The sequence below is a fragment of the Phyllostomus hastatus genome, unplaced genomic scaffold, assembly GCF_019186645.2.
Source record: "Phyllostomus hastatus isolate PE091 unplaced genomic scaffold, TTU_PhHast_1.1 phas_scaffold_129, whole genome shotgun sequence".
NCBI lineage: Eukaryota > Metazoa > Chordata > Mammalia > Chiroptera > Phyllostomidae > Phyllostomus > Phyllostomus hastatus.
In genome coordinates, this window is record NW_025334009.1 from 1,190,723 (window position 1) to 1,204,735 (window position 14,013).

The 14,013-nt window shown below is 58.2% G+C and overlaps 1 protein-coding gene across 1 annotated transcript in view; it reads left to right on the top strand.

Annotated features, from left to right (window-relative positions):
- Nucleotides 1-14,013, top strand: part of LOC123830642 (contactin-6-like) — a 174,809-nt gene that overhangs the window by 25,776 nt on the left and 135,020 nt on the right. Inside the window, 1 exon segment of the mRNA XM_045857110.1 lies at nucleotides 12,573-12,705. Coding sequence (XP_045713066.1) covers nucleotides 12,651-12,705 — 55 coding nt within the window. The 5' untranslated portion in view covers nucleotides 12,573-12,650.

Consider the following 14,013-nt stretch of genomic DNA (forward strand, 5'->3'; position numbering starts at 1 on the left):
GAGTGGGATGGCCGTCCACAGGAAGTGTCCTGAGCACAGGGTGTCCCGGCCAGGAGTGCATGCCCGGCCTCCCCGTAGCCACCTCCAGCCCGTGCCTGGCCTGGCTTTCTCTGCTGGTGAGAGCACCTGCAGACCTCAGCCCTTCCTGAGCCCGGGCTCCTCTGGGACTGCTCCCTCTCTCTCTCTGTCATGTGAGGATACAGTGTTTCAGCCCACGGCCTCCCACGTTACACCGGCGAGGTAAACCTGATTTTCACATTTTGTCACGTACTGCTCAGTGTATCACACGGATTCCAACAGGACGGGACCTCTAGGGACCAGGGTGTCCTGTGAGGCCACCCCGTGGCCCCCCTTAACCCAGGGACAGCGGGAGGATGCCCCCTCCTCGTCTGGGGAGTTTCCGTGACGTGTTCTCCGGGGGACCCGCAGGCCACTGTGACCCCTGCCTCCCACGCCGTTGTCTGTCAGACAAAGAACTGGCGCCCAACAAGCCGAGTGCGTTCCTGGGGTCTCACGGGACACCGGAGGCAGCCGCTGCGCCCCGACTCAGGTGTGCGGGCGCACGCCGGTCCTTCCTTCGGGGGCCTCCGGGGACGGGAGCGTGGGGTGCGGAAGGAAGACGTCAGCTGTCGGGGTCAGGGAGACCAAGTCACCGGCCACTCCCGAATTCGGTTTCCTTCCGAATGTCGTCCACAGGCTCCGGCAGACACAGTCGTGACCACCGAGCTCCGCAAGTGTGGCGCCTGCCGGCTCTGAAAGCTCTTGGTCAAACAAACAAATGACACCGTCGGAACTCCCAATTTTCCTTGTAGCAGCCCAAACACAGTCAGACGGTTCTCCGAAAGAAATCGGACTTTGTGTACTCGGAGCGCTCTGAGAGCCCCCGAGCTCCGTGGAGCTAGTCTGGAAAGGAAGTCTTTCACGTTTCCGACCTCACCTGCCACCTCCTCCAGGGTGGGGACGCCGGGGCCCGGCCTGCGTCCCTCCGTGAGGCTGCCTCTCCAGCGGGTGTGTAAATGGACGCCGTGAAAGCGTGCGGCTCCTGTCCGGGGAAGGAGGTGCGAGCACTGACGTGGCCGGCGCCACTCTCGGGAGCCACTCCGGGGAGGCGGGTCTGTCTGAAAGGAAGTCTCAGGGTATCGTCGACCCCGAGAGATGAGCAGCACGCACTGACAGAGCCGCGGCTTCGGAGACCACGCGCAGAGTAGGGGCGCGGACCTCGGCTCCCGCCCCTGAACCCACGTGCACGCCGCAGGCGCCAGCCACGGGGCCCCCCGCTGTGGGCCTGGGAGGGTCCCGACGACAGGACCCAGGCCGCCCCCGTTCCCCGGGCCACGCAGGGGTTCGTGCTGTGGGCCGACTGGAGGGTCCCAGTGAACGGGGGGCCAGAACCGGGCTGTCTGCCCGTGAACCGGCGCAGCTGGGCAAGGGCCGGGCTGGTCTGGGGCCCCGGGCCTTCCCACCTCGGGGGCCTGTAGCAGGTCACCGACTTTGTGAGCCGTCCCTGTCCGTGTCTGTGAGCTGTGAATAACACTGATTCACACGTATTTATTTATTATTTCTGTAAATACGTGGAGGTGCAGGGATTCTGACGTCCACACTGCTGTGTGAGTGAGTGCACAGTGTCTGTCGCGAGTCCAGCAAGTTCGGGGCACGTCACGCTTTCCCTGTGACAACTGCCGGGGGCGTGTGCACGCCTGCGTGAGTGCCAGGGGCACCCCAATGGGTGCAGACACCACTTCCTGTGTATTTAGCAGCCGTCACGGGTCTGATTCAAAGCCCCAGGTCATGCCTCGGAAAACGATGCACATCAGGCAACGTTCATTTGTGTGAAAATGAATTCTTTTTTTTTTTACCTTTCCTCATTTTTGATGTTAGGTGATAAATCCCTGTGCATACGCTCCCGGGTACCTGTGCACACGTGTAGGCAGACACGCATTTGCTGAGTGTGGAGTTGAAAAGCTGGTTTGCAAGGCCGGCCTCAATTTTTAGTGTGACTCATCCAGGGGAAAAAAAAAAAAGTCCTGTCTCGTCCGTCTTCCCTTTACTTAATGAAAAAGCCAATTGCAAAACAAGAAGATTGATTAGCAGCAATAATCTTGGTATTCCAGTAATAAAAATCCCCGCCGCCGAAGCCCAGCCGTTAGGGAAGGCGCAGACCACGTTTCAAGGCTCACGTGTGGCCGTGGGTCCAACGGGCAGCCGGGGTTTAGTGGCGGTCACGGAAGCCGTCCACGCGCTCGGCCAGCCTCCCCGCCCCACCCCCACCGGCCCCATGCCAGGATTCACCGCCCCGGCGGCTAATTCCAGCACAATGGAACCCCAGCGACCTCCGCGTGCTTCCGGCTGAGGAAACAGGCCTCCGTCCGTGGGGCGCAAACCAGGGCCGCCTGCGGGGCATTGCCCCCAGGAGCAGCCCGCGGTCAGCGGCACACGGACAGGTGGTGACCCACCGGGGCCCCCCTTCCGCTGGAAACCTGAGCGCTGTTCGGTGCCTGGAGACATGAGGCCCCTGCTCACAGGCCGGCCCTTCTCCCCCTGAGCGACCCCCTGCCCCTCCGGTGTTTCTTGGCGTCTCCCGCCTAAACGTCTCAAGTTCCAGTCCTTGACCGAGGACAGGAAACACGCGTGAGACGATGCACAGGTGTGTCACAGGGGAGCCGCCGCTGCCGGCACGCACACCCGGTCTCCACGCTGGTCTCCAGCGGCCGCCGCCAACGGCCCGCGGCTCTGAGTCGTGGGGGCGGGGGGGTCCTGTCCCAGTGCAGACGGAGTCACTCCTCTCCTTTGTCTGCAGAGTCTTTGCAGATGAACAACAGAGCCGGAATCACAGAATGTGAAGAACAGCAAAGGGACTGAGGAGACTTTGTTCTCACCTGGGAGCGCACCCATCCCTGTGGGAGGCGGCCCCAGGGGGTGGTCCCCAGGGCTCATTTCTGCGAAGACCCACTCTGCGCTCTCCTACGTGATGTCCGTCCCTGTCACTTAGCCGGAGTTGCTGTCTTGGTGTCCGACCTTCAAAGGGCAGGTCCCCGGGGCAGAGGGGACACTAGTGGATGTGTCCCAGAAATTCAGCCCCTGGGCTCAGAAGCGGGCAGTCCCTAGGCACACACAGTCTGGTGGTCCCGTGTCCTGCCCAGGTCTGCCCTGGGCTGCAGAGCGCAGCCGGGATGCGGGGATGCTGGTGGGAGCGGGCCTGCAGAGGGGCGATCGGTCCTCACGGCGCAACGGGGCTGCCGAGGGCCGGTTCTCCCCGGGCTGATGGGAGGGGCAGCGCTCCTCCCTGGGGGAGGCAGATCGGCCCCAGAAGACAGGGAAGCTAACACACCCTTTATTTTGGCTTGAACTGGGAGCAAATAAAGTGTTCGCTGTTCACTGAACTCCGGAGAGGTTAACAGGCGGGAATGAATGGGGGCCGAGTGGCTGTGTGGCGAGCGAGGCCTCGGGGTTCGGTGCACCGGGGCCTCCTGGGACGGGGCTGCTGGAGCCGGCCGTTCATCACAGCCCGGGGGGCGACGGGGAATTTCAGTGAACGCCGTGTCAAGGTTCTGCAATCTTCCCAGAGCCAGTAAACACGCCCTGGGCCCCGCTCTCCCCGATGACAAGTCATTGCTATTCCTCTCATAACGGGTATCTTGGAAGGAGTCACGGAGCACACGGGGCACCCGCAGGATGAGAGGTTCTCGGGGAGAGCGAAGCCGTCCGTCACTGGCATTCCCGAGAAAAGGGACGTCAGGTGTTTGAACGGCAGGTCCCTGGTGGACCACAGAGGCGTCGCCGTGGTGGCCGGGGCGCCGGGGAGCTGATCTCCGACGGCCTGAAGGGACGCGGTTTGCACAGGAGAGATGCGTCTGCTCAGCTCTGCGCGTTTAGTTTATTCGCCCGCGAGCACGCCCTGCAAAACTTGGGCGTCCCGGGAATAGGCCAGCAGATTAGACCAGCAGCTTCTCAACCAGACGGTGGGCTTCCCTTTCTTTCACCCTAAAATCTCTGGGTCCCATCTTGCAACACGATCAATGCGTGTTTAAACTCCTATTTCCTAAAAGTCTGTGTGCAGCCGACAAGCGCCGGAGGAGTCGTGCCAGGCGCCACATCACACCTGGGACGGCAGGTACCAAACAGAGCCCTCAGAACAATTTTGCGCTTCATCCCGAGTGGCCCCGGGGATTTAGTTAGCCCGTGGGGACCCGGAGGCAGAGTCCAAAGTTGTTGCCCATTCCTGGGTGGACACTGCTTCTGGGAGGCCAGGATGGGTGGTCCCAGGATGCAGAGACTACAGAGCTGGGGTGGGGGGGGGGGGCTGGGGACATGGGTCCTGCCGGGCGTCACTCAGGTACACACAGCACCCCGTGCTCGAGGAAGTTCTCACTGCGGACTGGGTGGGCAAGTCACCGGAGGCGGCTCCTCCAGGGTCAGCCTCCTGGCCAATTTCATCCCCTTGTTGCAAGGAGACTGTGCTGCATTCTATCAGGACAGACAGAACAGCCGCTCCGGGAGTTATTCTCCTGTCTGCATGATCCTAACACCCTGAGACACATTCACGTGGCTCGCAAGCAGCCCCCGATCACCCACTCACTCAGTGAATCAGTGCAACGTCCGTGTGCAAGGGCACACTCCTGAAACACAGACCTCGCACCGCCCACCCTGAAAACGCAGACACGCCCCGAGCATCTGCCCGCCCTCCCCCTCAGCCTGGACTCCCAGACCAGAAGGGTTGCTGCCCACTCAGACTCTGTCGCTGACGAGGGGACGCCGTGGCCTGTGCCTGGTCCCGTCCGCCCGGGGGCCACTCTGCAGAAGGAACTGCCCCTTGCCTCCAGGGCAGGTTCCCCTTTCCCAGGGCCCCCCCCAACCCCACACACCATTCACAGCGCACAACGCTGCTGCCTAGATGCGGAGACAGAGCGGGGTCCCAGTGCTGTCCCAAGTCACCCAGGTTCAGAGGGCGCAAAACATCACACAGTGTTCCGCGGCTGTGGTTGAACGCTGTACCCTGGGCGGCTCTGGGAAAGCCGGTTACTCTGCAAGCCTCACTCTTTTCGTGGTGATTTAAAAAGTCGGAATGAGGTATTTCGTTGCAGGAAGCTCCTTCCCCACAGCAGGTCAGTGGACGGAGTGGGGCGCTGCGGAGGGGGTGCTTGCTCACACCCAGGGGAGTTGCAGGTGCAGCGGGCAGGTGGGCAGGTCGCGGGAGGAGGGCGGCAGGGAGCAGGGAAATCAGTGGGGACACCGGGGCACCCTTGCTCTCTGCCCTGGGGGGTCACACCGGCCCCCAGCTGGAGGCACGCACTTGGAGAGAGTAACACCCTGGAAGAACAGGCCTGGCCGGTGCCTTTGCGACTTCAAAAAGCCGGAGAACAGGCACTATGGGCACTTCGGGGACGGAGGAGAAAGGCGCCCCCATTCCCGGGTGGTCTTTCTTCTCTCTCCCCTTTGTACTCTTGTTATCTCCAAGGCCCCAGCCGCTCGCCAGCAGAGCAGGTTCCGGAGGTTTGCAGCCGCGGTGTTGGCAGGTGACCTCTGGCCGGGTGGGGTCGGGACTGCCTCTGGAGCGCGCCCCCAGGGCAGGTGGGTGGAAGAGAGGGCAGACGGCCCAGCTGTCCAGGGCCGGCCGGGAACCTTAGCCGAAGGGGACGGGGACCCGGGCACGGCGGGCTGCAGGCTCCCGCTCAGCAGGGGCTCACGGGCCGTAGTTCCCTCCGACTCACGGCAGCAGGCGGCAGCCATGGACACTCTTGCGAGGCTCCTGTTCTGGGAGATCGGACAGTGCCCCGCCCTGTGCAGCAGAAATCCACAGGCCGCCGTCCCATGTGCGGGGTCAGAAATCCCCTGACGGGCCCCAGAGCGGTGACTCGCCCGCCAGTTGTCCGGACAGCTGTGCTCCAGGGGGACACCGTCCTCAGGGAATCCCGTAGGTCTGCCCAGGCCGGCCCAGCTCAGAGAGCGCTTCCAACGTCCCCCGGAGGTGACCCCAGGAAAGTCTGGGGAGGTCAGCAGGACAGGCGACCCTGCCCCTCCGTCTGCGGCGGGTCTGAGAAACTCACCTCTGCCCCAACAACGAGGGTGACTCGTCACCTGTGCGTACGGGGGTCGACGTCTCGATTCCTGCAAACTGTGGTCCCCCACCCCCTGCACGCTCCTCCTCCGGGTCACGTGGGCACTCAGCGCGTGTCCCGGAGATGTGCTTGCCAGCCTTCTGCAGCTGGGAAATCGGCCCCTGGGGGCCGAGGGGATGCCTCCATGGCGTGTCCCGTGTCGCAGGCCCAGAGGGGCGGTCACAGGGAGGGCCGCTGACCGGGGCTCTGCCCTAGAGCCCAGGCCTCGCGGCAGGTCCTGAACGTGACTGCGAGGACCACTCATGTCCCCCACCCGAGAGAGGAGAGACCACCGGCCTACACGGTTCCCCCTCGCTTCCTCCCATCCGAGAGTCTGGTTTCTCAGCAGTTACAAAACCCAGGTAGGTCCCCACGCGGGTCTGCTTCTGCCAGACGCCACCGCCCCGAGGCGCAGGCGTGACAGAGACGCCGTCCTGGCGACCGCAGCTGGGGGCGCTGATAAAAAAATAAATGATGTGGAAACGACTCTCACTGTCTCTGTAACACACATATCGGCCTTGCCTTCCTGCTGTTAACGAGTAACGCGTACCCGCGCCTCCTCGGAGACGTCCGGCTCCGTCCGCGGTCCCCCCCACCCCAGTCACTGCGCTGCATCACGCCCTCCTCCCCAGCGCGCGCGGCCCTGGCCGCCGTCCCCGCGAGCGCCGGCATCCCGTTCCGGGAACAAAGCGCGTGCCTGCGGGATTTATCTTGCTCCTTGCGCCCAACGTGGTGGCTGTGGGGTTGCCTAGCCTAAGCCAGATTTTTCCAGACCGTAAATACTTCATTTTCTAATTTACGACGGGTTTGGTCCCGTAGTAAATAACTCCGTGCCTGCGGAGTTTGGAGCTCGGTGGTAAAAGCCATTAAGCACCCCCTCCTCGGTCTGGCCCTGGGCTTTTGTCGCACTGATGTAAAACAGCGGGGCTCCCCGAAGAAAGGGGACTTGGGACTGTAAACTTCTCTGCTATAATTAACTAACGGGTCCGTTAAAAATAACAGCCCGCTAGCGCCCAGCGTATTTGTTCTGACGGCGAGCACACCGATTCTGCGCCTCCGCTGCGGAATTCTTCGTGTCGAAGCCGCGCCCCTCTGCGTGGGGGGCGACACGGGCCACCAGGGATGCACTCGCCAGGCGAGCAGGACACTCGCGAGAGCAGCTGGCCGACATTCCACGCCCCGCCCCCGGCCCACCCCATCCCCCTGTGTGTAGACCCACCACCCGGCCATTCCCTGCAGTTTGTTCTTCCCACGTGCGCAGGGAGGAAACCGCTCCAGCCGGCAAGCGGGGTATGGGGATCCCCTGTCGTGGGTCCCGTGGGTACGCCGACAGAGGCGAGGGAGCCTCGGGGTGAGAGAACTGGGCGGGAACCGCTCCCCACACTGCCCTGGTCCCCAGGTGCCAGGTCCGGTCACCCGGGCATTCTCTCTGGTTGCGTGGTGGGTGGGGGCCGCCAGCGAGGAGCCCTTGGGAGCCCGCGCCCATCCGCCCTGCCCTTTTATTCCTGCACCGGCCCACGTTCCCGGTGCCCAGAGAACTGGAAAGCTCTGGAGGGAAGAAAAGGAACAGCGACGTCCTCTGGCTTCTGGCCCCTCCCACTGCGTCGCCCGGGGCTGCAACATTGATGCACAACCCGCCCTCCCAGGTCCCCGCTCCCTGGGGTGGAGCCGAGGCGGGGCCTCCCTGGTTGTCCCTGGTTGGCTGGCAGCCGAGCCTCCTCTGCAAACTGACGAATGGTTGAGGACCCCGGGGTAGAGGGGGCGTGGCCTCCCTTTCTAAAGAAAGGGCTGCTCTGCCCCCAGGAACCTGCTGGTGCTGCTGGGCTGGAGGGTGAGTGTGGGCACAGCTCCGGGTCACGGGGACCGTTTCTGGATCCTCCCGCCGGCCTCCTGGGGCCGGGTGCTCGCCCGGGACACCAGGTGCGGGGAGGCCACCCTGAGGCAGGACGCTCTCGGGCTGGGGGGACGTCACAATGCGAGACCCACTTCTCCTGCCAAGTTGGCGGCGTTCTTGCTGAGACTGTAGACGCGGTTAGAGGAACGCGGTCCCACCGACCTTCGCCGGCGCACTTGCAGCCACGTGCAGGGCGCCTGGGACCAGGGCCTGCGGGGGAACGGCCAGATGCTGCACATCTGGGAGGGTCGGGAGGTCACGGCCTCCAGGTTTGGGGCCACGTTGTTCCTGTCACCACTGTTCACCTCGGCCACTGTAGCACCATGGCAGCCGATGACCATCCATGAACGCGGCGTCGGATCAGGTCCCAGTGACCCTCCATCTTCAAAACAGACAGAGCCCCGAAGCGCTGGGTCGTTGGCCGTCCCCGGCGTGGCCTTCAGGGGACAGCAAAGGGACGTGAACCAGGACGGACTCCTCAGCGGGCAGCAGCCCTGTCGTGACCCAGCACCTGTGGCTCAGCAGAAACACTCACTCACAGTCACACTGAGCTGAAGACAACGGACTAAAGAACGTCCCAGTCACACGGGACGTGTCTTAACCACCAAGTGCACTTTGCCACCCAACTGACAAAGCTATTTCACGTTTCAGAGACCTTTTAAAAGAACTAGTTTGGAACCGCCAGAAAGGGACTGGGGAGCAATCCAGATTCTTTTGTTGAAGTGTTGGAAAGTGGTACTTCTGCACTAAAGGATTCCTTGAGAGGGGAAGGAAACATGCATGGACTAGAGGGGACAAAGTTCGTCCAGTAATAATGGAAAAATGAACATGGCCCTTGAACTTGGAAACCAAGATGGTAGCCCAGACACCCGCCTCTCCAGGTCTCAGCGCACAGCAAACCTCTCCAGACACAAAGCGCTGCAGACGCCTCCTTGTTGGAGCTCCCGTGGGGGGGGGGGTGGGCTTCCGGAAAACCTGCTGAGCTCTGTTCACCCACCGGCCTCCCTCCCCTCGCCTCGGAGCCACCTTTACGATGATGCAGGGGCCCAGAAATGGTTCCTGCGGCTGCCTTGTGCGGCGGAGCCCAGCTGAGGGTCTTCCCACGGAACCTCGCCGCCCCATCTTGCTGGGAGGGCGTAGCCAGCCTCTTCTGCTCTGGGTGGCTCTCACCGTGCCAGAGAACTCCGCTTCCTCGGGCAATTCTAACTTCTAAGGAACGGAACTTTCACAAATGGCGGCTGATGCATAAACATGAGCCATGGAGGCTCTCGTCCCCGAGTTTCTGCAGATGAGGTGTCTCCCGGGCTTTGCCCTCATTACGGGGCGTTGATAAGCAATCAGGCGCCAAAGGGCAATATTTGCCAGGAAATTATACACCGGGGCGAATCAAACAGTCTTAGAATATTAGAGCTGGGAGGAATGTAAAGGTCGTCTCTAGGTCAAACCCTCCCATTCTCCCGGGAGAAAACTGTCCGTCAGTGCAATTGTCAATGAATCACCCCACACTGCTCAGGTGGGTGAGGGGAAGAGACCGTGGAGGAGGCCGTCGGGGCCTCTGGGTAGGCGAACCGCCTCTTCTTCGTAAACTGGATTGTCCGGCTGCCAGATGCCAAGCGCACACACACCTACTGAGTGACCGTAGGCTGTGCGTTACACACCGCACCGGATGTTGTGAGCAAGCGTTACATCCGACTGGGTCTTCGAGGTTCCGTGTGGCGGAACGTTGGATACGTGCATTCCTCGAGGGGTCGGCACCCCGTCAGTGCGTCTGGGGTCTTGAAGGAAAATGTCACAGAAGTTCAGGATGAGGGCTGAGTGGACGAGTCATTCGTTTCTGGCTGAGGGACAAAAACACACTACACAAACTGGATTCGGCAGATGTTTTGTCTCGTGGGCTCACCTCTGGGAATTCCGGGGATTTATTTAAGGTTTGGGGGGGTCAGCACCTCATGATATCGGGGATGATTAGAGGCTCTGGACGGTGGGTCGCCCCCGGGAGCGGGGAAGGACACGACACCGGGTTGTGGAAGCAGAACTTGCTCCTTGGGGATGCCGGGGCGGGGGGAGGGGTCTGCGGGGTGCCCCCAGGGACGTGGGACAGATGCCCTGGGGGTACACGAAGCAGATTATCTATGGCAACGGGGGCGGGTGGGGGCAGCCGGGTTTCGTGGGCTTCTGGGAGACTGCAGAGATTTTGAACAATTCCGCCGGCTCTGGAGGAAGAGGCCCCTCCTGGCTGGTGAGCCTCTGGAGGCCTCTGGAAGTGGGGTTCCTGCGCGCTGCAACCCTGGGGGGCTGGGTCCGATGAGGGAGGTAGCAGGGGGTGGGGCCTGAGCAACCTGCCTGCCTTCAGGAGCTGGCAGTGTTCAGCCATGTCTTCAAAACTGGGTCAGGACGGCACTTGGGGAATAATGAATATCCGTCCGCTAAGTTGACCATCCACGTCATTTGCCTTGTAAACTAGGACTCTGTGGGTGGGGCTGCGGGGAGGGTACTAACTGGGCCGCAGCATTTGGGTCAGTAGAATCTGTCCAGGGAAGTCGGAGGCCTGGGCGGGCTACCAGGACGCAGGCTCCACCGGAGGTGCGGGCACTGAGGGGGTTGTGGGCGGGTCTGAGCAGCCCTGTGGGGGTCCCACACGGTTGAGTGCAGGGTGCACAGACCGCAGATCTGTGAGTCTACACCCGCGTAGCTGCCGAGTGCTCAGGTGGGAAACTCATCATCAGTGACCTTGAGTGCCCCTCCAAGCGCTTCAGGTGTTTCTGCAACGGAGAGTCAGCAAAGGCTTTAGAATACGGGCAAGACCTCTGTTGCAGGAGGTCGTTTCGGCTGTAATATGCACGGGAGTAGAAGGGACGAGAGATCAGAGGCGGGAGGAGTGTCCAGAGAGCCACTTGTCTCCGTCTTTGGTGTCACTGAGCTAGTCAAGACCATCATCACCTCTTAATTTTCCTGTATGACCCCAGTTTCCACACACCTCACAGACAGTGCTTTTTTTCTTCAATGCGTTACCGTATTTACCGCGTATAACTACTCACCAACGTGTGTGTGTGTGTGTGTGTGTGTGTGTGTGGTTTTGCCGGTTTCCGCTCTTCAGTGTCTGCCAGACCTGAAGGGTAGGAGTGGACGGCTCCAGGTTCCCCTCTGCCACCTGCGGGCCGAGTGCCTTGCAGAGAGTGGATGTAAATGCACACACGTACCCACGTGTGTGATATCTGTGGAAACACTGTAACGGAGTGCCTGCATGTGGATGGGGTTCCACCTCAATGGGGGAGCCGGCGTCTCCGGACTCAGACGCAGGGGGGAGGCGAGGAGAGAAGGGGCAGAGCTGGTGGGAGGACCGTGACAGCTCAACACGGCGCCGACCTGGGTGCTGTTTCCTTTGCCTTTGATTTCTATTCCTTGTTTACATTTGAAAGCATTAAACTCGATATCAAAGCATTTAAATTTGGTAGGGTGATTGTTTTTGACTTCAGTTGAAGTAACTAGTGCCAGAAAGGAAGGAAAGGTTTTTAAAATTTAAAAATGCTGTATATCAAGAAATGATCAAAGTATCGTTACTTACTAGCACTACAGTTAAAACCCACACACTTCCCAAAAGTATTCCAAGTTGCAAGGAAATATTTCCACTGAATTAAAAGTTTACACAGGGTTGTATCATTGGAAATATAATAATTTTTATCAAATGTGACCTGTTGTGACTTTATTCTGAATGTATTCTGTACTTTTTTTGAGGTTATGAGCCTCTTATTAGATTTCTCTTTGGGAGTAAAGGCCAAAGAAACACTTGACCTGATATTCGTTTATCATTGGAAAGTATAAATGTCAAAATAAATTAGAGAAAACTATGATGTAATCCCACAGGAAAAGTTTGTCCATCCTTAAAAGATAGCACTTCCAGAAACCGATTTCCTACAGGAAATTTGTAACTGCATTAATTGTACTTCTAGTAAAATTAGGAAAAATAATGTTTCCTAATGAGTACATTATATATCTATAATATATTATATAACATTATAATATAATAAAGTATATAATATATTAGGAAAAGTAATGCTTCCTAATGAACATATTCTCAACAATATTGATAAAATCACTATTGGTGTTGTTTTCTTTTACGTGGATAAAAATATTGAAAAATCCATGAAATGTACAAATTCACTGTTAATATAAGAGAGGAATATTTTATCTCATTCCTAATGGCGTAAAAGCAAAAATCAAAGCCAACAACAGAATTGCATGAGTTGGTTTAATATGTTTTTAATTTTCTTTAACGTTTCTAGAACAACTGGACTTCAGATTACACTAATGAAAGTTTTCATCCTCGTGGAATGCATTCCACGTCATGTTCTTCCCATTCCTTAACTGCTACCGCAGATGGGAGGGCAAAAGAAATGCACACCCGAGGTGTGAACTGAAATTACGAAGCTTTGCAAAATACACGCGTGTGTAAAACACAGAACTCCGTCCGCCCTGTCTTGGATAATGGCATGCTAATGTTCAATGCACGTGCGGCACTTCATGCGCACTTGAAATCCCTCCTGGTCGCGTGTTGTGGGTTCACGGAGGTTCTGTTCTTTCAGGCTCTCGAGAGGCCCGCGGGACGGCAGACTTTCTTCCTGCCTGCTTTATGGGAGGAACTGTGACTGCCGCGAGTGAAAATGAGGTTGCTATGGAAACTGGCAATTCTGCTGCCACTCATCAAGGCTGGTGCAGGTAAAGCGTTCTATTATTACAAAGTTTGATTGATAATCTATCGGTGACTTATTTGTTCTACAGGGGACGCAGTTTTCAAATGCATAATACGTTATTGGCAGGACTAAGTGATAAAATTATGGCTAATGTAGGGAGTTTAATCTTTTAAAAACGTATCAAGTGCTATTTTTAAACAGAACTCAGATTATTTTAATTATAAATTGTCAACTTGGAAGGTTTTACAGAAAAGAATGTGACTAAGTGACTTTGTCATTAACAAACATCGAAGAATGGTTCCTTTCCATTTCCTTTACAGTAAATTCTTTAACAATCACAGTGGAAATATATGTTTTCCCTCAAATTTAGAAATTGCTGTGGTAAAAGACCCGTATTGACAAAGAAGAGAAAGTGACATAGAATGTTAAATCGGGGCCAGATCAACTTTTGCGTTTTTCTTTCCATTTCCATGACACATGGTTTCGTTCGAGCCAAACACACGAATGTCTGCGTGTCGGTTAGCTCTGGCTTCCTAGCAGACTGCCCCCAACCTGCGCGGAGGAAAATGACACGTGACCATGCACCTGGTGGGCACGTCTGTACGTCGACAATTTAGAATGGCTTCGACGGGGCTGTTCTTCTGGTTTTGTTGGGTGCCCTACACCTATGTACGGTCTGCCCCTGGTCACCAGCTGGTTCAGGACATTCTCTGCTGAGGGGTCAGGGCTGCCCAGCCGGCCCCAGCGCCTCTCACCCTCTGGGAGTCCGAGCCCCTCCCCGCGGGGCCTGCGTGGGGCTCCAGCAGAAAGAAATCGGGCGTGTGCCCAGTTTCTGGGTGTCAAGGCTTGTCATCGACACAGTCTCCTTTCTCGTGCGTTCTTTTCACCAGCGCCAGCCGCTTAGCCAGTCCACATTCAAGGGCACGGACTTGTGTCCCGTCTCTTGATGGAAGCTGCCACGTGACCCTGTGAAGGGGTGTGGGGGTCGTAAAGGGATAACAACGCTATCTTTGCAAAGAACCAGCGCCGTCTGTTAGGATCACACTGCCCTATTTCCAGCTGGCAAGCTCACTGGGGTGAGAGGTCACAGGGGTGAACAAAAACTAGGTCACCTGACTGTCCGAGCAGCCCCTCCCCCATCACACCACGTGGCTTCCCGCCAGCTGTGCCGCGGGCGCTGTGGAAGTTCTGTGTGTCCATCACGGAGCAGGAAGGTATTGGGAGAAACACAGGAACAGACAGTGACACACCCGCCAGAAACACCGTAATTGTAAGAGCCACGCACTTCATAGCAGTTCCCAGAAATGGAAAGAAACCAACCATTAGAAGCAGA